This window comes from Python bivittatus, unplaced genomic scaffold (assembly GCF_059951505.1).
Source record: "Python bivittatus isolate LINGU-HERP-01145 unplaced genomic scaffold, Pbiv_v1 ctg000580_np1212, whole genome shotgun sequence".
NCBI classification, from domain to species: domain Eukaryota; kingdom Metazoa; phylum Chordata; class Lepidosauria; order Squamata; family Pythonidae; genus Python; species Python bivittatus.
Genome location: NW_028277087.1, coordinates 18,924,095 through 18,951,337, shown reverse-complemented (window position 1 = coordinate 18,951,337; position 27,243 = coordinate 18,924,095). Strand labels below are relative to the sequence as shown.

The window sequence follows — 27,243 nt, the reverse complement described above, 5'->3', positions numbered from 1 at the left end:
TGCAATATTGGTGCTTTATGAAGAAGCTGTTGTATTTTTGTTTTGGCTTACATCATTTGTGTAATCTTTCCAAAGCCAAATATAAGCCATTTGCTTGAACATGTGGGCTAATTCTGTTCCCAAGGGCTTCCTCCATTGCTTTTGTGTGCTGTTACTTTTACTATTTGGGAAAAATTGTTGTTTTTTTCATAACTAGAAATGTTGCATCTATGTAATCTGTGAACCTATTAAAACACACCATGGTGTAGCATGTGTTTTTTCTACATATGGACATTTTTTACTACCTAAAGTCTTTGTAGTCTATTAGCTATCCATGTCTGCTTAATTCTAACCATGAATATCTAGTTACAGAAGAAAAATTACATAAAAGGAATGCTTCCAACTACTGACAGTGGCAACATAGAGATCCTATCCAGCCTGAGAATAGGAGGGCTATAATACAATATCTGGCTTTGTCAAGGGGGGAGGGGTTGCAACTCTGTCCCCAGTGTGACAGTCTACTACGGCAAACAAGTATCTATTATGTGACAGTGTGGTCTACATAGCAAATAAGTACAAAATCCATATTTTATTTTAATCTAGGACAGGTACTTTTAAATAATTATTTAACTGCTCGATATCATACTTGAGTATTGAATTTCTAAACAAAACCAGAAGGTTTGGATTATTATTCATGGCAAGTAAGAGAGAAGAGGACAGTAATATATGGGTTCACTAAAGGAAGTACAAGAATTTAAATTATTTCATTGGCCCCTGTTATCTGTCCACCAGCAAAAGCTGCCTAGTAAGTAGTTCACAGTATGTGAACAGCCAACGAATATATAAAAGAGCTAAAATCCATTCGAAAAAGTCCTGTAAACTACTGACCTTTAAAAAGAGAATGTAAAAGTTGTGCACTACACAAGTTCACTGGAAAGAATAAAATAAAACATTTCGGGGGGTTTTCTCTGAACTTCTCTATCAAGCAGTCTTTAGCTGAAAGTTTTAATGTGAAGAAACAGCATTGTCCATTATCTAACTTGGTAAATACTGCTTTCCCATCTCTTTTGTCTTGTTCCCATTTATTCCAGAATAGGTGATATCAAATGTAAAGTGATAACTGAAGGCATACCTGATAAGATTCTACTGGGTAGAAAATTCAGCCTACCAGGGAGGGTATTTCTATTCCGTAGCTACAAGCTGACAAAATTTTAAATAACAGTCCAAGTACTTTTGGGAAAATATTTCATATTAGTCACACTAATTTACTAAGTATAGTACTTCAGGATTTTCCAAAGTACTATCGTACAGGTATCCCGCCTAATATCTCTGACTGGGTTATTCATCACAACAGGAAAAGCAGACAGGATGATGATTAAAGCATGCTTGAATGTATTCATATGAGTTGAAATACTAGTGCCTGTGCACCAGCATTGTAAAGAGGACAGATTCTCCTCCAGAATGTTGGAGGCCCTTCCCAGACAGTGATCTGGGGAGGGGGATAGATGTGACTTTTCAACTCCTCCTCCTGCTTCCAATTTTGCCAATCATCTATTTAACACCATTGCCAAAACCACTGCTTAGAATGTTATGCAAGCATATTCTGTAAGCAAATAAGATGCATAGCTAGCTGCATGTTTCCATGGATTCTAATCAAATATGTTGAATATCTTGTTCTCACTGGGCTAAACTTGATGTCATGTAAACAGAATTTACAATCCTCTGAAATGCTAGGAGATATGGAGGAATAAAATCCTATCTGTAAAACAAATGTAACTAGATATATCCCATCCCTTCTAGTTTTACTTTAATAAATTCTTGAACCAGTTACTCAAAAAGAACTCTAAACAGTAATTGGAAAATAGTTTAGTGCAAGTTGGTCGTTAAAATATTTTAGCACATACGTAATGGCAAATACGTAAGCAGGCCTTGATTACAAAATGAATTCAAGTGACAATGTTACATGTTTTCATCATCTGATTCATCCTCTTCTTTCAAAGATTCCTGTTAAGAAAGTAAAATCAGATGTTAATTATTCTACCTTGCTATAAAAAACCTGTAAGTCATATGAAATTAAGGACCCAGATAATAAAATGCAAGCTATTTTGGTCTGGACATTTTACATCAAAGAAGTAGGTACAAATTCAAGAGCAGCCTTTCACTTTACATTTTTTATGGCATTTTAACATACCATTTCTAATAGTACACCTTTTATAACAACATTACTCAAATCAGAAATGTACTTTTTTCTCCCATAAGACTGAAATAAGACAAAGTGTCATAATTAATTTGATTAAATAAAAGTATCTCCAGTAGGTACCCCTGACATCATCTTTACCAAGACTGATAAGGTTGCTATGCTAATTTTGTTTAAGCAGCCTTTGGGAAGGTAATTGGATTGGACTGACTAGAAGATTCTGATAGATGTTCCTTTTTGTTTCCTCTTTAGTTGTAAACTTGGGCTGCCTTATTCTCTCTTTCTCTTTCTCTCTCACACACACACACACACACACACACACACAGAGACATCCTGTGTCTTATTTCAGGGGGGTATTCTGGATTCTGTTTTATGATTATTGTAAATTACTGAGACTTGGGAATTTGGTGGCATATAACTATAAATAAATAAATATTCCCCTTATAGGCCACATAATTAATTTTGATTTCTGAACTATCTGAAAAAAGGGTTTTTTCAGGGTTACCTTAGCATATTTTTCTGCCTCTTCTTTAACATCTTTGGGTACAATTTCATGTTTTCCTTTAGTTACTGTGAATTAAAAAAAGTTTTAATTAATTAATTGTCTATTAATTGGAGAATAAATTTAGTTTAATATTTTTTATTCAAATATTGCATCAGCTGTATACTTGCAAACAAAGATGATCCATTATAAATATAAAATATTTAAATTAAATAAGCTTAGAGCAAGACTTTGCTCCACATTATTTAAGAAAATATTTTTTAAAAAACATCATGTGATACATTACTTTCTCCAACCCAACTGAGTTCAAGTTCAAAGGCTTTATCTTTTACTTCATCATGGACTATGTAGATTCTAGAAGGAAAAAAAAATACAGAATATAATTATTACTTCTGGAAGAATACTATCTATGTAAAACGTTTAGCCTACATTTATGCATAGCATACTCTCAGAGATTTTAAATTGTGTAGGAATTCATATGTTTTTCATATAGGCCAAGAATAAAAAGCTATGGATATGAAATCTTTTGCCCCATTCCAGTCTGATGTCTAAGAGCCTCTGATCTCATCTAAACAGCATGTCTAATTTATTTAAACTGTAGGATCTCCTCCCCATTGTGCAGCAAAATAATCTCATGCAAGGACTTCCGTGAATCAGACCAAAATAAATGTAATTATTTTTGTTTTATCTTGAAAGCTAGCATGAAAGACGGTCACTTTTTTAAAAAAACTTACATTTTTGCAACTTCTTTAACAGCATCACGGCAGGTCATTTCTTTCATCTGTGGATGTATTATTAGCATTTTATCAGTTAAAGCAGAAAAAAACAATGGTGGAGTTCTAGAGCGTCAATTAGAAATAGCCTCAAAGACAAAAAATATGCATATATCAATAGTTAACGCATAGTGTTTTTAGTACACGAATCACGTTAAATACTGCTCACGAAGAACGATGCAGTTATATTCCATCTTATACTAAATCAATCAAAACAGGTAATAAGTGTGATGTGGTGCTACCAGAGCTTTTTTCAAGTTCATCCCACAATTCTTAGGTAGTATCAAATTCCTGAAATAAAACTTATGAAAAAATGGAAGTTTTGATATGTCTACATGTAAGGTTTCATTCAACTGTATCTTGCTGGAGATTGGATGGCACTGGATAATCAAATTGGGAAACCGCAGAGAAGACCTGGGGACAAATGTGGGGAGGATATAGCTCATCTGTCCTATTATAGGTAGTCCTTGGGTTATGATGGCAATTGGGACTGGGATTGCCATTGCTAAATGATGCAGTCGTAAAGCGCAATTTCATATGACCGCACTCCTTACTGACGACAATCCTGGCAGTTCCTGTTGTTGTTGTAACCTCAAGATATGTGGGTTGCTAAGCAGGAAGCAGTGGCAGTCCCAGGTAAGGAGCACAGGGGTGCCGCAGAGGGGTGGGGGAGGCCCTGGGAGGGCAGCACAGACTGTGCATGAGTTGGGGAAGGGCATGCACAAGCACAGGAAGGCCAGGGGGTGGATGGAGCAGTGTGGAAAGCCAGAGGTTGACACCTTGGCAGGGCGTGAGTGGAGGAAGGCCAGGGGTGGACGATCCAGTGTGAGTGCAAGAAGACTGGGGGGCAGGTGACGCAGTTCAAACACAGGAAGGCTAGGGGAACTTACCAGAGTGACTTGTGACCTTCCCTGCCAGCTTCCCCATTGATTTTCCTTGTGGGAAGCTGGCAGGGAAGATCACAAATGGTGATCACATAACTGTGGGACGCTGCAACCATCGTAAGTGCGAGCCAGTTGCCAAGTGCCTGAATCACTATCAGATAACCATGGGGGCGCTATGGCAGCCAGAACTTTGAGGACCAGTTGTAAGTATCACTTGTTCAGCACCGTCAACTACCTGTATCTAAACTGCTGTGGCTAACACATTGCACTAAGCCATAGTATGATTTATTATTTTAGTTTTACCAACATTTTAGCATGATGTGCAACTACACAAATTCTGGTTTTTCTTCATATGGACAAGAACAATTTGATTTATTCAATAAACCCTGGTTAAAACATGATAGCTTAGCACAATACGTGAACCCAGAAAACTGATAAGATTTTTCCTTTAATTCAGTTTGAGTTATCTGTATTGTCCATTCCAAGACAATATTAAATGACTGGCCGTGAATGTACTTATTTCCACATAAATATTACCCGCTGTTCCTACAGCTCTAATGTTATCTTTAAATTACTAATGCAAAATTGTGTAAGAATCACTAAATCAAATCAATTATAATTTGGTTGATTATCATTCTTCAACTGCAGATTTAAGTGGATACAATTTTACCCCTGTGCCTTGATATTCACTCTGTACCTATATTAAATTACAGAACATTCTAAACTGCCTGGGAAATCATAGGTTTACAAATTTTATCTAGTGCACAATTCTAATGTTTTAATTAAATTTGACGTTTACAAATATAGTTTCAATATAATAAGTTATTTCCAATAAAGTTTGCAGAACCAATTCATGAAATAAATGACGTGTGTGAACTTTTAAGTTTCCAGATTAAAAACAAATCGCCATCCAGGCAATCCAAGGTCTGCATCAATAAAAGCTATAACTTGCATTAATTAGGTGCGCAATCTCTTCTTTCATTGATTTTAGCCCAAGGCAGACTCAGACTGAACAGGAAATAATTAATTCCAGCTACAAGAATGTACACATGTGCATCTAACAACCCTACAATTTGATCCTGGTTTCTTTGAATGAGTATAAATAAGGAATTGCAATTTCAGTTTGGAAATGGAAGCTTTCACTTTTTCATTATCTGTAAATGGAAAGTAGTTGGAAAAGAATTCAAGCTATAAGAAGGAAAACCATGTCTTCTTACAGAGTCTGAGTAACACAGGAAGAAATAATCAGGGCACTAAAGTTCCATGTTCTGACTATTACCAAAGTCATCCCATTGTCCATATTATATTTACTTGTTTTAGTTTAATTTTGCAATGATTAAGAACAACTTTTTTTTAATGAGACCTGAAGTTGGGTTTCACTCCAGGACGTTTTTCCTGCAGAAAGTGTGTGCAAGTGCCGATTCATTCAATGGTTTTTACACAAACATGCTACAAGATGAGGATAGCAGTACTGAGATGGAATCTAGCTAGAATTGATAGAGTAACTTCATTACTGTGCTCAGTGTTCTAATTGCTTTTCCTTGTCAAAAGGACTGAAGAGCTCTGGAAAATCAGAAGCATCTTCGTTCAGATCTCCAGTCAGTATCAGACATTTGTGCTGAAGAGCAAAAACTGTTTTTAGTATGTAATGTGCTACAATATAGTCTTACCTGGAGCTTTTCAATCTCTGTCTTTGCAGCCTGTCTTGCTTTACCAATGGCACATCCCCAATAACCCTGCAAAAAGCAAAAAATAAAAAAGGTAATCTTTAAGAAAAGTAATCCCTGTAACAAACACATTTACAGAGTATTGTTGTCAGATGGAGACACAATTACATATTCATGTAAAATAACGTTACTGCAGCAGTTGTGACTTCTCAAGGCAGACAATTTCTTTTATATCAGCTCCAAACTGAGAATGTCATCTCTGATAAAAATCTGTATCAGTTTGCTGATCTTTAGTCTAGAAGCATGCATAGCTGCCTTTAACAACGTAACAATTAAGATGATGGTAGTAATACAATTGTGGCACCAGCACATATTTTCAACCACCACTAGTGAAGACAAAACATTTGAAGCAAGAGATGGAAGGAGAAATTGAATCTCTGGATTTCTTGCTTCTTTTTCCAGTTATAAATAACTTCTAGCATATCAGGCACAAAATATATATAATGTCACTTCTACCCATTTATTATAAAGTAGAAGCAGTAAGTAGGAATTGTGGGTAGGTCACTTACCTGATATTCAGAATTAGGGTTACCTACTGGCCAATGGGTTTAAACCTTTATCTGAATAGATAACACTGCACTTTTGCTGTATAGTAGAGCACCTATCTTAGCAAACCTTAATTTTACCATGAACATGATTGGAATAAAAGCTATAGGCATTTCAGTTATCAGCTTATGATTTTAGATACTCTACAGTCATTACATGCTTCTGAATGTTCTTCAAAAACAAAATTTTGTTTACAGTTAAATAGATTTACCTACTCACACTACCCTTCATGAATGAGGATGCTTTTCTGGGGCCTTCTAATAGCTTCTACTTTCACTAAGTTCATGGGTAATATTCTTAGTTTTCACTTAAGCAGATGTAGTTCAAAATACTTACATATGAAACTCCTGATGGATCTATCATATAAAGCTGAGCACCATCATCATCATCATAGGAACCCAACATGAAGCTGGAAAATCAAGGTTTCTTATTAGAAACTATCAGAGAGAAATGTGACACGATCCTCAGTAAGTTATAAAAAGTAAAGTCTACATCATTCACAGTTGTTTCACTATGAGCTATAGCCTGTGATTAGTATATCTTAAACAGAACAGTATCTCTTTCACATAGAATAAAAGCTGTCATTTCCTAAGAGTAAGTACCAAGGCATTCAGAGTGACAAGCCAATCACTTATATTATCCTGCCAAATACAAAGAGAATTTAGTCACACTTCTGAACTGGAACAGAAATTGAATAGTGGCAGAATAATACAGAAGACCATAGGCACAATTTGGTACATTACTACTTAAGACAATAGTCTATTCACTCACAGTTAGCAGAGTGGTTTTCTTGCTTTAAATATGCACTCTGAAATTAGAAGGAAACCCGAAGATAAATATTTTAAAAGATAATGCAAAACACTATCTTTAATATATATACACAAAGACTTGCCCTCTCAAACTTTTTAAACAGGACATGAATATAAGCTATTTAAGGTTGAGCTGGGAGGCTGTTTGGTTTGGCGTTTAGGGGGAAAGGTAGTTTTGTTTTTATCTCTGTTTTTTTTATTGATTGTTGTCAGCCACCTGGGATCATTGTATGAGATACGTGGCCATATAAGTTCGTTCGTTCTATCTATCTATCTATCTATCTATCTATCTATCTATCTATCTATCTATCTATCAATAAAGTCATATATTGAAAACCAAGAAACACCCCTGGAAGAGGCAAACCATCATGGTCTAGACAGAACAGAGCATATGGAAATGTAGTTATTCTGCACTTCTCTGATGAGGTTCACCTGCACTTCTCTGATGAGGCTATGAAATGTAATCTTGCTATGATCTAGGGTTTGTGAATCAAGCCAACTCTGGTTTATTCAATAAATGTTGCTTAAGCAAGTTTTGTTACAAGAATGCATTAACCTGGTTACTGAGTACTTAGTAACATTCCTGAAGGTTTGATTTTTTTTTTTTTAACAATTACTATTTCGAGTATCTTTTTGCAGACTCAGAAGAAAAAATCTCACCGAAACAGGAATCCATCATTTATCTTGAAAAAAGTCTATCCAGTCATGTTGGAAGTGTACTGTTTATATAATAAACTCTCTAACAGGTATCAGTTTATCTCCCTAACTCCCTAATCTCCCAAGAATCCACAATTATATTGGTTACTTATATAAAGTTATTTAGAATATATAGGTGAGCCAGTTTGATGTAGTGGTTAAGGCATCAGGCTAGAAACTGGGAGACCGTGAGTTCTAGTCTCGCCTTAGGCATGAAGTACCTTGGGCCAGTCACTCTCAGCCCCAGGAACGAGGCAATGGCAAACCACTTTTGAAAAAAAAACTTGCCAAGAAAACTGCAGGAACTAATTCAGACAGTTGCCAGGAGTCAAGACTGACTCAAAGGAACTCTCTCTCTCTATATATATATGTGTGTGTGTGTGTGTGTGTGTGTATGTATATGTATATGTATATGTTATTTAGAATGTGCTCCCAGCTTTGAAAATTCTCTCAAGTCTGTAACAATCCAGTATAAGATCTAGGGGAATGACTTTATTCTTTCTGTCAGCATTCAGTGGGTTAAGAATAAATAGATTTTGATTTATTACTTGCCCTGAATCTTTTAGTGCCAGGGTATACTGAATAACAATATAATAAATAAAAATTGATACCTGCAGCCAAAAGGTCTTACAGCACTGTAGAGAGTATAGGCATGTACATACATAGCCACTCTATCTGCAAGATGCTATAGGGAGAAAGGAAAATAATTTTAGAGCACTGGAAGTAATATTTCCACTTAAAATAGAACTGAGGTAAGCTTGAGCTGTATTTCAGCAGGGACAAGTATTGAGCCACAAGGTCACCCACTCAGCCCTACCCTCTGTGTCATGCAGATGGGGAGGCATCAAGAGATTTTATTTTGCTTTTTGCAGCTTGTCATGCTATCTAAAATAACATACTGATTAAAATTAACTATAGTTAATTTCAAAACAAGACAACATCAAGCCATGGATTATAAATTTGGCTGCAGATTAGAGTTAGACACAATTCTGGTTTGGTAATACATAATAAAGTATGATTAACTAAAAGTTCAACTGGAAGTTTCTAAACTCATTTCAACAAACCTGGGATTTAATATGAGATGAATGTGACTTATGTGTTTCTTGTTCTGATAAATAGTAACAATGATAAAACAATGACCTACTTTTAATGGAATATTATAACCATAGTTGGATCTAAAGTTAGAAGCTTCTTCCCTTGCTATGTCAGCCAAAGATCGCGCATCAGCGAGGAGTCCTGCTACTGCCTGAAATATAGAACAACATTTCAGAACCTAATCAAACAGGAATTTGAAACTCAACATGCCAATCTCTACACCTCATTCTGGCATTATCCTTTATATCAGGAATGTGATTGCCAGGCACATGTTTTGAGAACTGGATAAACCAGTACTTCTGCCCCTACAAGATGAAGCCCCAATTGCTTCCTGGTTACAAGTTGAAAGTTACAAGTTGATTATCCAAGACACAGTTTAATTATAGGATTATTTCTATTAAACCTTGAGTTAGGTCTCCCATGAATCAAGCTTGACTTCTTGTGACTACATGGATATATCTATGTTGTTTTCTTGGCAACAGTACAGAAGTCGTTTACAGATGTAGCAGCATTTTTTAAAATTTCCCAATCTACCAGGAAACCAAGGTTCAACTCTGCCTAGCTTTTCAAAATCAGCCAAGATCAGTTAGGTGCTGGCACTTAGCCACATACTAAATAATAAGTAAATACCAACTCACCATTCCCACATGTCGATCAACATTAAACAAACGTTTATTGGATCCTTCCTCATACAGTTTGGACAGGACTAGTTTTTCTACTCCAAAGACAACACCATCTTTACACCGTATCCCAATTGCTGTACTGGAGAGAAAATGGAGCATAATAATCAATTAACAGGATTTATTTGTAGATTTTTCAATCACATATAATATGCTTTATTGCATTTAGTTTGCTATAATTTGTACACAGAATTTCTACCAGCTAGGTTTCATGGCCAAAATGCCCTCTTCTAACTCTTTAATTCTGTGATGTCTGGGGATGCTCCAATAACCTAATAGAAAGAAAACTACTATAAAGAAATCCATTTGATTTTAAAAGCCAAATCTAAAATAATGAGATCCTACCAATGATTAGTAACTAACTCTGCTTAAGGAAAACAGTCTCAAATAATTAAAAAAAAATTGAACTACTGGATAAAACATATATATTTTACTTTTAAAATATGTATAGTTACAGGTTAGGTAATAAACATTGCTTCTCTGTTAATTCTTCTGGGCAAATCAAGTTTTAAATTATTTTTCACAATAGTACAGGATTACCCCATAAGGAAGGAGATACAGGTAGTCCCCAATTTAAGAACAAGTTCTGTTCCCAAGGTCTGCCCTTAAGTCGAATTTGTATGTAAGCCAGAACAGTATTATTGCATAGTACTGAATAAGTAGTGTGTAATGAACTCAAACCATTCCGTATTTAACTCAAATCATTGTGTATTTAAATCAAATTTCACTACAATAGGCTCCATTCTTAACTATGGATCATCTGTAAACCAGGCGTTCTTAACCCGGGGACTACCTGTATATAACAAACAGATACATCAAAAATCATTCTCATGAGCAATTCAGTATTACAAATTACAAGTTAAATTCTGGAACACCCATGTGCCTTTTGTTTCAGTTTGAAAAATTACAATAGCAAAACCAATGTCCCACCCACAGACCACCTACAAACAACACTGGTGCTCTAACACAATGCAATCTTGTTCTTAATTTATTTTAAGATTGTTCGCTCTAACATAATGCAATCTTGTTTTTAATTTATTTTAAGATTGCTCACTCCCCAGAGTCATTTGCTGAGGTGGGTGGCCATACAAATTGAATAAAAATCTTTCTGCAATCATGGACCTCTAAATAAATATATGTAAAATGTGGGGACCAAATAAACAGGTACCCCCTCCCCATGTATTCATCTTTAAGGGTGTGGGAGCTCACATTCTTTGGTGAATTAAGATAATAATTATGGTTGCACTTATATATGTCTTCCCATCCCCTCCACTTTAAAAGGTGTTTTAAAATTTAATTTTGTAACAACAATGTAATCCAATTTAAATATATATTTATCAATCAAATTATTTTATGTACCATGTGCTAACTCGTAGCAGAAGCTTGATGATAAGGAATATTCTTCAATAGAAATTTCTGAGTACTATAGGGTAGAAGTGAGTGAAACCTCTGCCCAATGAAATCCTATTTTCAATTATCCATTCTTGTAAACCAGCTGATTGTTGAGGCACATGGGATGCCAGAGACCGAGGCAGTAAGGAGACTCTAACCAGCTAACTTCTGTTATGTGCTGGCAAGTTTTTTCTAACATTCAATCAGAATGTAACTTGAATTCATTATTGAATATATTCATTATTCATTACTCCACTGTGAGATGGCAAAGAAGAGGCATTGACTTTCTTTTGTTTGAAATCCTTAGAAATATTTAAATATCATATTCTACTCTACCCTCTCAAGTTTCCTAAGGCTAAGCATTCCCAATTCCTTTCATCTTTCTTAGTAAAATGTACTTTCAGTTCCCTAAGATACTACTGAAGCAAGATTAAGATCTAACAACCCTATTAAGTGAGGAGAATAATCCATTTGGTAGAATTCCCACTTTCTCTAACACTTCACATTTTAACTATTACTAATATAACACAAGTTAAAGCTTGCATACTATGTACTTTATCCCATTAAAAAATAGCCTTTCAATAACAGGAAAGCAGTAGAAGTGAAACATTACTATTATTCTGGTAGAAATTTGATAAACAGATTTTAACAATGTTGAAACAGCTTGGAAAGGCAACTTCTTTTATCAATGTGTGACTTCTTTTTCAAAAATACTAGGAGAATTGTATAGCCACAGGTTGTAACTTTACACAAAGCTAACTTGCATATAATGCTCTTTTTTGCAAGTAGGTTCCATCAGAAATTAATTTTACCTACTCTAATTGTGACTTGTATAGGTCAAAGAGAAACACAAATAAATCCTGCTTATGCTGTCAGGTTCAGCCCAAGAAACTCCACGAGATGGTTCTGGAATTGCTTAGTTACTTTATTAGCTTACACCTGCTAGACAGAATCTCACCAGACTAACTCTAACTCCCAAAGTCTGCAACTAAACACTACGAATTCCTTAGGGTGGTGCCAGTCTCATCCTCTCTGCTTTCACACGCTCAGGCTGTGGGCTGAGGAGATGCTTCTCCCCATGACCTTGAACCTCCTCATCCAAGTCCTCCATCACAATGCAGAAGTTAACTGATCTTCTTTTAATGGGGCATGACTGCACTTAAAGTACTCATGGGAGCTTGCTTCTGAGTAAGTATATATTTATTTTTCTTTATTTAAATGTATTGGCTGCCCAACTCCAGTGGACTCTGGGTGGCATACAAAACTAGGAAAAACATAAAAACAGCTAAAAACATTGAATCAAATAGACAGCCCAGACTAAAATAATCTAATAGACAGCAAAATCAACAAAACAAAACAAAGGACATTGAACAAATAATAAACATCAACTCCAGGCCTGGGATCAAAGCCAGGTGTTCAAAGCTTTCCAGAATCCCAGGAGAGAGAATGCCATCCTTTATCTCTGAGGGGACGCTGTTCCAGAGGATGGGGGCTGCAACAGAGGAGGCACACTTCCTAGGTCCCACAAGATGGCAATGTTTAATGGAGGGGATCTGGAGTGCACCCACTCTGCTGGAACATACTGGGTAGGCAGAAACAATTGGAGACAAGTAGTCTCTCAGATATCCAGGCCCTATGTCATACAGGGTTTTATAGGTAATAACCAGCACCCTGAATTGCACTTGGAAGCCAACTGGGAGCCAATTAAGCTCGTATAGCAGTGGTGACACAGGGGCACACTGAGAGGTGCCTGTTACTGCTTGTGCTGCTGCATTTTGAACCAGATGTAGCTTCCAGGTAGTCTTCAAGGGCAGCCCCATGTAGAGGGCATTGCAATAATCCAATTGTGAGTTGACAAGGGCATGAGTGACTGTTTAAAGGGCCTCCTGATCTTGGAAAAGGTGCAACTAGTACACAAGATGAACCTATGCAAAGGCTCTCCTGGCCACAGCTGCCACCTGCTCTTTGAGTAGTAGCTGCAAGTCCAAAAGGACCCCCAAGTTGCAAGTCAAGTGCAGCCACATGCAAGACCAAAGATGTTAACACCCCTGACCCAGGGAATTCAACCTGCAGCCACTCAGACTTGTTAGGATTGAGCTGAAGTCTGTTCTACCCCATCCAGATCTGAATAGTCTCCAGACACTGGGTCAATATATTGATAGCTTCACTTGTGCCACTCAGGGTAGAGATGTAAAGTTGGGTATCATCAGCATATTGATGATACTGCACCCTGAACTGGTGGATGACTTCACCCAGTAGTTTCACATAGAAGTTGAACAAGAGGAGAGCGTCAAGCCAAGGCACCCCACATGAGGGGCAGGAGATGCTATTTCTTCCCACCCCATCAACACTGACTGAAACCAACCGCTGAGGAAGGAGGTAAAACACTGGAGCACAGCGCCTCCCACTCGTAACACCCACACCCAGTCCAAAAGGATACTGTGGTTGACAGTACTAAAAGGCAGTGAGAGATCAAGGAACACTAGGATGGATGCACCACCCCCATCCCAGCTCCACCAAAGGTCATCAGCAAGCACGATCAATACTGTCTCTGTACTGTACCCTGGCCTGAAGCCAAATTGAAACAGGTCCAGATAATCTGTTTCCCTGCCAGATAGCATGAATATTCCTCACCGCAGCCCTGGAGATGATCCTGTGGCCCAAGCCCCCCCCCAAAATGGAATAGGTCACCCTTAAGAGGGCTGCCCGGTGGCTATCGGCAGACCCAATAAGGGTGGAAAAATAGCAAAGTTTCACCACCCTTATTGCCACAACTTAGGTCCAAATGTGGACTCTTACTCATGATTTGCTCTTTGTCTTTCTCCAATGGCACTCTAGGCATCGCTTCTGGTGTTTCATCTCTCGGAGCTCTTTGGAAAACCAAACAGATTGGCACACAGAGAGAGGCTGCATAGGAGCAATCTGGTCCAGAGAGCCTCTGTCACATGCCTATTCCAGGCTGCAGCCAAGGCCTCTGCCGAAGTGCCTGACAGGTCCTCAAGAAAAATCCCAAGTTCCCTCTGGAACCCAAGAGGGTCCACCAGTTGCCTGGGGCAGGCCAGCTGAATAGGCCCTCTCTCCCTATTAGGCTTTAAGGCTGATATTTCAAAGTTGCTTTCTTGGGATATACATTAATTGGATTTACTCTTAAGTGAACTATCTGCAAGCAGAATTTCATTCTTTCTATTTTTATTTCAGAGGATTCCAGAGATCCAAATACAAGTACCAGTAAACAGTATTTAAGTTATTTGGACCAGTGGAATCCACTACCACAAAAGTCACTATGATTACATTATTTCAGAATATAAAAATTCAAATCTTACCTGCTGTTTTCAACAGCTTTCATAGCATACTCTACTTGAAATACTCTGCCATCTGGAGAAAATGTGGAGGCTGACAGATCATACTATAAAAGAAAAATGTACACTTATTTTTCAAAAAAAGTAACCAAAAATAGAAGAATTGTATTCATTAGCTTTTCACTGCCTGCCTCAATATCTGAATATTGTTGGATGGTTTCCCACTATTAAAACAGGTTGGTTCCAAAACTGCAAAGGAATAAATATTCTCTACTTACTAAACAAATGTAAGCACAGAACACAATATCCTTCACTAGCCCATATGAAGATAACAATACAACTCGAAGCACATTTTCTCAGAAGTCAGTCACTTAAATTCAATAACATTTACTCTCCAGCAAGAAGAATGCAGGCTCCAGTCTTAGAGCACTGGTCTCCAGAACACTTATTCTGGCTAGCAAAAGCAGTTCATAGTTATTCTCTTTGCATTTATTCCTGTCCCAAGAAAGAAGCAAAAGTTCATTCTGAAGTATTATAAGTTATGTTTCATTAGAAATTTCTAGTAATCATCACAGCTTGACACATATACAGAATCCTAATTTTTTTTAAGTGGCAGAACCATATTATTTTAATATTCTTAAATACTTCAATATTTTTAAAAATCCCCTCTCACCCCTATGGGTGGCATGGGATCTGTGGGAGCCACTCTATCAGCTTAGGAGTCATAGCCCCGAGTGCTCCTACCACCACTGGGACCACTTTGGCCTTTACTTTCTACATCCTTTCTAATTCCTCCTTCAGGCCCTGGTACTTCTCCAGCTTCTCATACTCCTTCCTGATGTTGCTGTCATTTGGCACATCTATGACCACCGCTGTCTTCTGGTCCTTGTCTACTACTAGGGTGTCTGATTGGCTGGCCAGTACCTGCCCGTCTGTCTGGATCTGAAAGTCCCACAGGACCTTCTGTGGAATCTCCTATCTGTATTTGGGAGGGTGCGCATGTTCCTGTACACAGTGCCAGTTACTTGGTTGTGCTGCTCAATGTATGCTGAATAGGGCATTTATCTTCTTGGCCTCTGCTTCTCTAGTGTATCTCCTTAGCCTGGCAGCCAGTGCTGTGAGCCTTTGTTTAGCAGTCTCTGGGGTTTCAGATAGTCAGGTCCTTCTATTTTTTCAGTAGCTGAGTCGTATCCTTAATCTCCACACCCTTCTGTAGTTCCACCAGCTGACTAACTTCTGAGTTGCCTTGATCTTAGCGTCCAATCTTGTTTTCCACGGGGGCAGGGGGGGAGTACTGTTCTTCTTGATCTGGTAGCCAAGCATCTCCAGGATTACAACGGTTGTAGCGTATACCAGTTCATTGGTTTGAGTTATAGTGGTAGTAGGGATTGTCATGAAGACTCTATTGGCATCTTCTAGCACGCTATCTGGTGGTACTTCTCCACTGAACCTTGATCATTGGTCTTGAGGGTTGACTGTAGCCAGTTTATCCATGATCTTATGACTCATATCAGCTGCTGTGCTCTGTATGGAATGGGTGGCAGTGATGTTCCAGCTTCAGGTGTTGGCTGCACATTCAGTTGTTCTTCCAGGTCTTCTTGAGTCTTGAATGTAATGTAGATAGAGTCTATCTCAAGTTGCAAGCAGCTTCCTCTTCACTATGCTGAAGGGTTGGGTAACTAGCTGTTTCTCAGTTAGTGTAGATGTAGATCTTCTGTCCATCCATAGTTCCCTCATATGTTTTATATATCCCCTCTCATTATGTCTACTGTTGTAGTAGCATCCCATCAATTCCAGGTTCTTGTCTCGTCCATGTATGGTTTTTTCCAGTAGCCCACATCATCAGATTGTCCTGGTTCCCCAATATCTGGCACGGACCTTGTTAATCCGGGCAACATCTGAGTTGGCATGACTCTCAAACTAAGAGTATCACTCTCATATTCGAGGTAGGCAGGTGAAGTGTTAGGGGGTCTTTGCCCAAGAGCCCCTACTGGTAAGGTAGGTATATATTTGTGTGTTTGTGTGTGTTGCTCCTTCACTATCAGACAAGCGATGATAAAAATATTTATTTATAATATTTGTAGACTATTCTAGTTGTAAGAGTAGTGTACACTTTGGGTTGCATGCAGTTCTGTCTATCCAGTAATAAAATAATGTCTCGTTGGAATTCTTTCTCTTAACTGCTAGATTTGCTTGGGGGAAGGTGGGGGAGGATGATACAGAGCAAACTGATGGATATAACAAATAGACAAAATAAGGACTCCCATTGCAAAGTATAACACTGAATGTAATATTTTAAATTTAGGATTTATATGAATGTACAGCTGAGACATGGATAGAAATGCAGACAGGTAATCAAGTCATTCCTTGCTGCAATTTAATTTGTCCACTCAATCATATAAAAACTTCTGAAATAGCTAGAAAGGGAAAATTATTCACAAAGTAATACTTAAGAAGAAAGCCAGCATAATTGTCCAAGAAAGAAAGAGAAAAATACAGATATTTTAATGCAGACCTGAAACATTAAGAGGCTTCAGTGTAAAGTGAATGAGCTGCATGGACCTTGGATTTATTTACACCTTTCCTTTTTCTTCCTCCAGCATGGTCACAGGGAAATCAGAAGTTTCCTCCTTCATTTTACATTAATTACAGCTTATGTTTTTCAAACTGTGTTTATTAGCTGTACATGTTGTATTGAAAAAAAAATCTAGTTTTATAAGTTATGGTTCAAATATACTTTATTTCTATAAGATATAGTTGATATTAAAGGTAGGAAAAGGGCAACGGCCAACCACTTCTGAAATCTTGCCAAGAAAACTGCAGGGACTTGTCCAGGCAGTCACCAGGAGTCAAAAACTGACTCAAAGGCACCAAAGAAAAAAAAAGGATATTAATGGCAGCATGTCAAAATGACTGTCCTTGAAAAAAATTGTAGATAAATTAAAACAGAATCAATGTAACCCCTTGCCACCATGCTAAAGAAAGAAACAGGTGAGTGCTAAGTCACAAGCATTATCCTAAACTTTAAAATTAAACCAACCATATTAAAACCATCAATAAACATAACTGTATTTCCTTCTTACTCTATACCAGTAACACTTTGTCCCACCACACCTTTTTATCATACCAACATCCTGCAAGTATCCTGACACCAAAAAATTCAGCCAACCAGATTGCAATGAGTGTGCACAAATATTATACCAATCTTACCTGTCAACAAATAGGACAGGGAGAGAGATATAATATTGCCATTTGATTTATATTAATCATCTTTCACATTTTACTATGTAGTAACAACTTGCTTGATTCTTGTGTAGATTTACACTGTCTCACTTACTGAATCTTAACTGCTGCTGATTAACAAACAGTATTTTTGTTCACTCTTCTGTATAAAAACAAATTATTGTAATAATCAGTCCATAGCTGGATCTGTCCATCATGCTAAATTCAGGTTTTCTTAATTATTGTTGAATAAATTACAATTTATTGTGCCATAAACCATGGTTTACAAATAACCATAGCTCAGTTCAAACAACATATTAAGCAAAAACAAATGTGCCCATATATCTTATGTTTTTCCAATCAGGAAAAATGGAAATATTGGCTTTGTTCAAAGTAAGTTTGCTTATAATGGAAATTAAGTTTTCTTTAGTTGCATTTGATTTACATATCTGACTGACTGACATAAATGAACAGCAACCTCTGCTGGTGAACTAAGCACTGCAATGAGTTGCTTTAACTTTTCCAACTCTTTATGCTTAGAATCATTTCACATATTATGGAAATCCAGGTTAATAGCAGGTATTGAGAATACTACTGGATTCATATTTCCATATGAATCATATATTTTATTTTAGAGGTAGACAAGTCCAAATTTGTCCTAATAACTATAGCTGATAAGAAAGTATGTTACTATACATAAGATACTGAATAATGAGTAGGGCTGTGCAAAGAACAGAACAGGTATTTTGAAATGGACAGATACACGAATGAGGTACAGCTACTATTGAAAATTCTGATAAGTGAAGTCCACACATATAGAGAATACCTAGGCTGAAGAAGATCATTGTGGCTGCTTTTGCACATTAAACCATTATTAACTGCATTAAGATTTATAGAATTAATTGCTTGGCTCCATCAGCAAACTGAGCTATGGGCTGAATCGGACAAAGTATTCTTAGACTGAATACTCCAAGATGAAGTTGCTTTTTATCAATAAACATTCAGGAGCTTTGGCCCCAGGAAGTTATTCTGAATGGGGTGGAATTCTTCCTGAAAGAGTTGGTTCACAATCTGGGAATCCTCCTAGACTTGCAGCTATTGCTTAAGTAGCAGGTGAAAGGCCTTGTCCAGCTTTGGCTGTTAATGCCAGTTATGAGCTACCTGGATTAAGATGCCTTGATGACAGTAACTCATGCTTTGATCACCACTCAGTTGATTACTGTAATGCATTCAACATGGGACAGCATTTGGACACAACCCAGAAGCTGCAGCTGGTCCAAAATGTGGTACCTAATTTATTTGCAGGATAATCCCATCATAGCAGCATTGATAGCATTAGGAAAGTCGCTGCTCTGGTTATCTTTCGGCTTCCAGGACCAAATTAAAGTGCTGGTGACTTGGTACTTTGGTGAGTTGGTACTAGGTTGTGGAAAGGTGACTGGGTACCTTTCCTCAACCTAGTAACTACGGGATGCGTTGGGGCTTTCACTTCCAAGATTCTCAGCCAACACGCCTATGAGGCGGCAACCTGGCCGGGAATCTCTCAAACCAAAGACGGTCGCCCTTGCCATGAACTCCCATTGCAACAAGCAAACCAGGTTCCTCCAGCCTTAGTTCGATGGCGCTGTAGACCGAAAGACAATAGATGCCAAGACTTGGAAGCGTTTTAGGAGCTGCAGATCTGCGTTGCTTCTCCGCCTTTCTTTGAGAAGCTCCCGGGCCGAGGCCCCCTCTATTCCACCCTCTTTTCTTCAGCAAGACGTGCCACCCTTCCCCCAGGTCACCCTCGCCTTCCGCTTTCGATTTTCCTACGTGACTCAGCACCGCCACCAACACCCGTTCCCCAGACAACTGCTGGTGACGTAATAGAAGGCGCGTGGCTCCCTCGCGGACCCCGTATGCGCAGCCAGGAGCAAGTGGTCGTTCCTCGCCCCCCCAGCACCTCCCCCCGTTCGAACCGCGAACTCCAGCGGAACTTCGCCGAGGCCACGGCCAGCGTTTCCCTCGCCCCTTCCTTCGCCGGCTAACTTACCCCGGTGCCGATGGAACTCATGACGGGTGAAATCTCAAAACGAACAACCCTGCCACTTCCTCTCTCTTTTTCTCCCCCCTTCAGACGGTCACCGACTCGCGCGTCTCAGTCGCTCCAACAACGCGCACATCCATTGGTCGCCGCCTCCAAGCGCCTTGACTAATGATTTCTTCCGGTAGGCTGCGGACTGGAGGAGGTGGAGTCAACCCCACGATGTATCGGGTGCGCGCTCACAAAGGATCACCGAGTCACTGTAGGCGTCTCAGGTGCACGCGCTTCATTGAAAGAAATAGAGTGATATTCATTATAGGAAGGCAATGTTGCAAGGCCCGGCTAGCTCAGTCGGTAGAGCATGGGACTCTTAATCCCAGGGTCGTGGGTTCGAGCCCCACGTTGGGCGGCTGTTCTTTTCTTCATTTTTTTCCCCTTAATTCTTTCAGAATATAATTCAGAGAACAAACCCAATCGTATACGAAAGAATCAAAAGTTGCAGCAATTCAAGGAATTTGACCAAACTCACTGGGGTTTCTGAGTAAATGTGCATAACGTTGGAGTCGAAACCTGTTTCTACAGTGATTATTATTTAGACGTGAAGAAATATAGATGTATAAAGCTGTCAAGGGACAGAAAAGGAAGAGAGCTTCCAAATTTAGTTCATTTAAATACATAAAAGCAAAAGAAACTGTAGAGTTCTGTAAGGAAAAAAATAACGTGCAGTTATTTCCTTTCCATTTCCTCCTGTTTTATTTTCTGTGTTATTTAATTTTATTATCAAGATAAAAGGATAAAATGAGCAAATTTTTTTGTTCTTCAGAACAAGTAGTCAGACCTTTGTTCTCCCCAAAATACCTATTTTCCTTAACACCCAGCCTGATTTTTTTTCAGAACTCCTAAGTATAGTTTCTTACAAAAAGAAATGGAAAAAAAAAGTTTGTTGTTAGATAGAGCATCTGCACATTATAGCTGGTATCATCAGCTATCCCTACTACTCTTACATCCTGGAGAGAAGTGTAATATCAATTCTTATTCTTATTATGGTAGTCCAATTCACTCTTCATAAAGCATCTGAAGGCTGGGCGACACATGGCACTAACCCATAATGTGACTTGCTTCACTTTAGCTACTATGTTGTATGTCATTACAGTTTGTTGACCACATTTTGTCAGTGTGTTGTACAAAGACAGACAATTGGGATTTGCTCGACAAAACATGGAAAAACAAAAACAGCTTGACAGTGTGTGAATGCCGCTAAAATGTATCCTAGGTGCTGTTGAAAAACGTGGAACTTTACTGGTTTTATCCCAAGGAAAAGGATAAGCAAATAATCTTATATTCAGAGTATTCCCAAAAAGAAAGCACCAACAATCCAGACAAATGCACCATGTGCCTGCAGTTTCATTTTTTTTTTCCAAATAAGAAAAAAAGAGGTGGGGAAATATTTGAATTGGATGGAAGATTTCAAGTGGGTGGTGTCATTTTACTCCGATCCTGTATTAAAAGTCTGTGAACGAGGCAGGTAACAGTTTAATCTAAAAGCATAGACTGGAGATACACCACTGTCATAGCAATGCTCTTTGCCACGTATGTTTTTCTCTTCTCTTACTTACCTGTGATTCCTGTCTCTTACATCTGTACATGCCAGAGTAGAAATGAATGTCTGGTTAGGAATCTAGGCAGAGAAGAACTTGCAATGTACTCAGATTGCATGATACAAAGTCAAGATGTTAAAAATACAAAAAAAGAACTATGATGGTTCAGACCAGAGGCCATGGGCATCCACAGGAGAGCAAAGCTAAAACATACATTGCGACGTTGCAAGCTCCGTCCCTTTTGTACTTGTGTCCAATATCACACGAGTAAATCATGGATGGAGCTTGCGTCACGATGTCACAATCCATGTTTAGTCGTTTTCACAAAATCTCAGCTTGCTGCGGACACCACTCGCCAAAAGCCTATCTAGCCTAGCATTCTGTTCTCACAGAGGCCAACCAGATGCCAGAAATTAGAGCAATAACAGTATTAAGACTTAGCGGATAGTGGAGCCTGCATGCTTCATTCTGGCATCATCTTTGCTAGCTATGGATACTTCTGACAGGCAGTTGCTTAGATATTAATAAGTGCTTAATACAACTCTTTTTTTTTTTTTTAAAGGTATCTTGAGATTATTTTTAATAGTTGCTTAAATGAACTGAATCTTCTCCATGTCCATCTACCTAGAATGGATGAAACACTGTAAAGCAGGATGATGAATCAGAAAAAAATTAATAGCATGACACTTACAGTGAAGACTTTTCTCTAAACCTTTTCCTTTTCCTATACCTACTAGCAGGTGCTTCTGCAGATCCAGAAAAAAGGAGGAAAAAGGAAGACAGCTGAGACAGTTTTTGCTGCACACTGCACGCTGAGGTTTTTTTCATAAAAAGGAAATACATTTGCTTTATTTAATTCTGTTAGTATAATAGAATTCAAAAGTGTGAACTTAAACAATATAAACTATACCATGCCAGCTCTGTAAACCACTTTCTAAAATTAATTATCTTAATTCAGAGGCATACAATTCGGTAAGGCTCACATGTCTTGACTTGGCTGAAGACAATTAGGCAAATAACAGAAGGCAGAGTATAATTGATCCGCTGCCTGATTCTCCCCCAACGCATCATAAAAATAACAAATTGATTTTTTAGGGAAAATTGTGGCAGCTGGGAAACATCATGGCAAAGCTAGTTTTGGATAGATACCTGACATTTAGAAAATGTTCCATAGTTGGTTGGTTCTTAAGTGACCAAACAATTTTAAACATTACAAACTGAATGTTTTTATAGCCAAAGTAGAGTGCATGGAACACGTGTGTTCAGTGGACTCAGATCTATCCTTTAAAAAGGCCATTTGTTTTTGGTCAGTGTATGTAAAGTAATATTGAAAATGGATATCAATACCTCCAAAAGTATGTATGTGTGTGTGTTTGTGTGTATAATTCATTTATACCAGAATGGGTAATTGTTTGGTGGAAATGCACTTATTTGTGACCTTAATGGCAATGGTAGGGCCATGATGCAAAGTGTAAGGAACGGGGTTATTTTTTTACCTTGTTTTTAGGGATAGGTTGGAAGGAGTTTTTTTTTAAATTACATTAACCTTTTATAGGGCTTATACTGTAGTTTCCTTGTGTTTTCTCCTTCAAGTTACTGAGAAATTTCACTATAGCTTTCAGTAACAGTGGATAAAGATGGCTCTGGAGGGCAAAACGAAGGGGCCCTGAGGCCACAAACTGCCCTCAGTAAAGGCACTCTGAAATGAAGCTTGACTCTTGGCCAGTAGTATCTGCAGGGAGGGAGTAAAAAAAATCAGTCAAGATGGCAGTTGCAACCATGTAATTGAAGCTGCACCCGTTTGTAAGGTGTCTGATGATGTGCGTACAAAAGCACTATGGTTTCAGTCATGGAGTTGTAACTGGCATCTTGACTTTTTTGACCCCACCCGCCCCCAGTAGATGCTTCTGCTCCTGGTGACCACAAGGGTACAATCATGTCATTTTCTTGGCAAGAGTAATGAACTGGTTTGCTATTCTGTTTTTAAGATTTTTTTGATATCCCAGTTGAGCCTATAGACCAGCTACTCCATGGTAAATTTCCATCCAAGTAGTAACCAGGTCTGACCTGCTTATTTTATCTGTTTGATTTATATACAGCATTTCTTCCAGGATCTTGAGGGGTGTTCATAGCATTCCTTCATCCAATTTTTCCCTACAACAACAATCTTATGAAATAGGTTGGGCTGAGAGAAAAGACTGGCCTGGAGTCATCTAGTGAGACTGACCTTGATGCTGGATTTCCCTGAACCTAGTCTAGCACCTTAACTACCATACCATGCTGGCTTGGCTTAGTTTCTGAGCCCAGACAAGGTTTTTCAGGTATTCCCACGTGGTCTAATTATTTCAAATATATAAATACATATTTTGTTAAGGCTGCTTCCAGCATATCTGCTATTTGCAGTTGGAGGAAAGGTGCATGAGAACAACTTATGCACAACAAATAAAAGAAGAAAAGGTACTAACCAAGAAGAAGGAGCACTAATAGAATAAGCATAATATGTACAGTTGATATAAGAAGAGTAAATATAGCAAATCATTGAATACAAGTACACAATAACAGACAGTTAAGAAATAGAGTTAGATCAAAAATTATTACAGATATTTCAGTCATCATCATTTCCCCCTATTTTGCCATTTCAGTAAAAGGTTTTAGGTATTAATATTTATTAATTGCCTTTCTGCCCCAAAGATAATATATATGAACATTGCAATTATCTAATAACAAACCAGAAATAGTATACAGCAGAACTATCCATGAAATGTGTCAGAAGATTTAATTTAAAATCCATTAAAAGCAAAACAGGACTGGGGACAATCAGATTATTCCAATGCTCTAAGTGTCTCATTACACTAAGACCAGAAATTTGGGTTCACATCCCTAAACAACAATGAACATGGGCCAATTAAAAGAACACAACAGTAGTCTACCTTGATTAGGCCAAAAGCCTACCTAGTTCAAGGTTTTGTGCCACATGTGGCCAAGTATTTGCATTTTTTTTTTTTAATCTGCGCTCAGTCGTTACCGACTCTGCAGTGACTGCTTGGACGAGTCCTTGCCAGTTTTCAAGGCAATTGTTTCAGAAGTGGTTTGCCAGAGCCTCCTTCCTAGGGCAGAGCCCAGCTGGCAAGCGCAGGAGGCGAGGTTTCCGTTGCTTCACGCCCTTTTCGGGTGCGCGCGGTTTTTCGCGCTTACCGGCAACTGCTCCCGACTCCTTTTTGCAAGGCGCCGCCAGCATTTTTCCTCCCACCGGAGTGAGAGTACCCATTTATCTACTCACGTAAGTTTTCAAACTGTTGGGTTTACAGGAACTGGGGAGGAAACAGGAGCTCACCCTGCTAACGCGAAGGCTGGACTCGAACCGCTGAAGCGTCGACCATTTCTGGCCAGCAACTTTCAGCGTCATTAAGCCGCTGCACCACCGCGTCCCCAGTATTTGCATACTAGAAGCTTACACACAAGATATGAGGGCTGCAGATACCTTAACCTTCTACCACTGCTCCCTAGGAACTACTGTGCTGATTTACAGAGCATAACATGTTATTTAAGCTCATAATCATTGATAGCTCTACAGTAGCCTTCATGGATTCTCTGAAGTTTTAAAATAGTTTAAACTGGTGGTCAGCTCTACATTTCATAGCAATTAATTCCATGGCTTAATAAATATTTCATTTTAACAGTCCTGAATTACCCCACATTTAGTTTCAATGAATGATTCAGAGTTCTACTTTTGTGTCAGAGCAAGAAAAACATCCCTATGGGTTTTCCATGTCCTATCTTCTGTCATGTTCTTTCACCTTTGTCTGTCTTCTTTTGATACAGAAAGCCTCCAGACGCAATAGTTTTTCCTTGTAGGATAATGTTCTAGCGTAGGAGTTCTCAAACTGTGGGCCAAGGATCATAAGCAATTTTGAGAGGGAGAGGAGGCCTGCAATGAGAAGCACACAGTCAAATTCCTATGCAAACTTAATCCCACTCTGCCTAGACATGCTGGATTCTGACTTGTCCAGGCAGAACAAGACTGAATTCTTGCAAAGTTCAGGTTTTATGTATGCAAGACTGATAGTCAGGGATGTTGGCATGTGGTACACTCCCTCCTCATTTGTTGTAGCATGTGGGCAGCAAGCAGATCAGATCAGCAGGGGTGAGAAGGAAAGAGTGTTTCACTATCTGTGGTCGAAGGCAGTTCCCAGCTATGCCACCCCAGCCTAAGTGTGTGCCACCTAAGCTATGTGCACCCCTTTCAAAGGAGGTATGGAGAGAAGGGGCTCTGCATGGAGCACTACCAGGCACCAGTATTTCCTCTTCACTATGGAGTAGAGCAGCATGGCAGACTATGGCCACCTAGTGCTACTCAGATGAACTCCTATCTGGGGGTTGACTCCCAGGTTTCCCTCCACAGGCCAGTAGCTCCTGGCCCATTATCACTGGATCTAGCACAGGCCTTGGTCCTGCAGGCCAGCTTGTGGGTGGCCTGTATCTGACCATGCACTTTGGGGTCAAGACAGCTGAAGACCCTCGAGCAGCTTGTCTACATTGAGTTGTTAATGGCAAGCCTGCTCAATCATGCACATGCTCAGAAGAAGTGGGCTTGCTTCCCCCATCACCATCAATTTAACCAGATGAGCAGGCTGCAAAGGGAGACAGAATGTTTCATGCTGTACAGCAATACCTAGAAAAGGGGGTGGCAACATATATAGAGATGGAGCAGGCTCGGAGCTTGTCCTGGACCTGGCTGGCCTTTTTTGGCTAGGCTGAGATGGCTGTTCCATAGTGGTGCCTTGCGTTGTACAGCAAGGCAGGAACACTTATTTTTTGTTTTGTTTTGGCTTTGCTTTTGAAGGAAAGGCCCGGAAAATTGGGAGTGAGAGGGGAAAGGAGAGGGGAAAGGAGAAATGTAAGGGACATAATGGTGGGGGAGAACAGAAATGGTGGACCTGAGAAGAAGAAAGGGTGTCTAGAATGTGATAGGCTCTGGAAATGAACACAGAGGGACAGCCAGACCTGCAGAGGATCCTCAGAAACCTCTGCTTTCTCTTCCCTCCCTCCTTCTTCATAGCCCATGATCCCAGGAGTAGAGAGCTGTGAGAAGGATATGGAGTTCTTACACAGTGTCCAATGCATTGAGATCCCATGCTGGGGTGGGAAATAGGGAGCTACAAAGTGTAAAATGCATAAGGATGAAATAATTCTGCATACAGTAATGGCTGTTTCAGCCAATGGTTGTGCTTCTTTCCCCTTCTTGTTTCTGCAGGTCTGTCACTTGAATTGGGTAGACTAATCTAGACTTGACTTCATCTTGTCATGGTTTTACCCACAACCTCCAATGGAGTGCTGCCTTTCCAAACTGGAGCACTAGGCATATGTAGAGAGTAAGGAAGATGACCTTCATGGAAATACAGTGGAACCTCGGGTTACGAACGCTTCTGTTAACGAACTTTTCGGGTTACGACCAGCTCCAGCCGCAAAATTTTGGTTCGGTTTGTGAACTCTGCCTCGGGGTACAAGCAGGATACGCGGCCATTTTCCCTCCCATGACACAGTCCGCGGCCATTTTTCCGCCCGACACGTGGTCCGCAGCCATTTTCCCGCCCCTGACACGTGGTCCGTGGCCATTTTTCCACCCCTGACACGTGGTCATAGGGAGGGGGACTCTCCCTCCAAGCAATAGCCGCCTCCCTGTCCTCCACGCCAGAATGGATTAACGGTAATTACATTGAACCTTATGGGGAAATTTGCTTCGGGTTGCGACCAATTCGGGTTGTGGCCAGAGTCACGGAACAAATTAAGTTCGTAAACCGAGGTTCCACTGTATGCAAGA

At 39.2% G+C, this 27,243-nt stretch overlaps 1 protein-coding gene and 1 non-coding gene across 2 annotated transcripts; one reads left to right on the top strand and one right to left on the bottom strand.

Moving 5' to 3' along the window:
- Nucleotides 1-1,829: 1,829 nt before the first annotated feature.
- PSMA3 (proteasome 20S subunit alpha 3) lies at nucleotides 1,830-19,994 on the bottom strand. The gene is made up of 11 exons (XM_007422457.4): nucleotides 19,834-19,994; nucleotides 14,604-14,686; nucleotides 9,847-9,970; nucleotides 9,258-9,359; nucleotides 8,725-8,798; nucleotides 6,945-7,017; nucleotides 6,006-6,071; nucleotides 3,413-3,459; nucleotides 2,965-3,032; nucleotides 2,682-2,746; nucleotides 1,830-1,983 (listed from the first exon to the last, which is right to left on the bottom strand). The coding sequence occupies exons 1-11, from the start codon at nucleotides 19,852-19,854 to the stop codon at nucleotides 1,939-1,941; spliced, it is 768 nt and encodes a 255-aa protein (XP_007422519.1). The 5' UTR covers nucleotides 19,855-19,994; the 3' UTR covers nucleotides 1,830-1,938.
- Nucleotides 19,995-20,160: 166 nt separating this feature from the next.
- On the top strand, nucleotides 20,161-20,233 carry TRNAK-CUU (transfer RNA lysine (anticodon CUU)). The gene has a single exon. It is a non-coding gene; the product is annotated as a tRNA-Lys (tRNA).
- The last annotated feature ends 7,010 nt before the right edge of the window (nucleotides 20,234-27,243 follow it).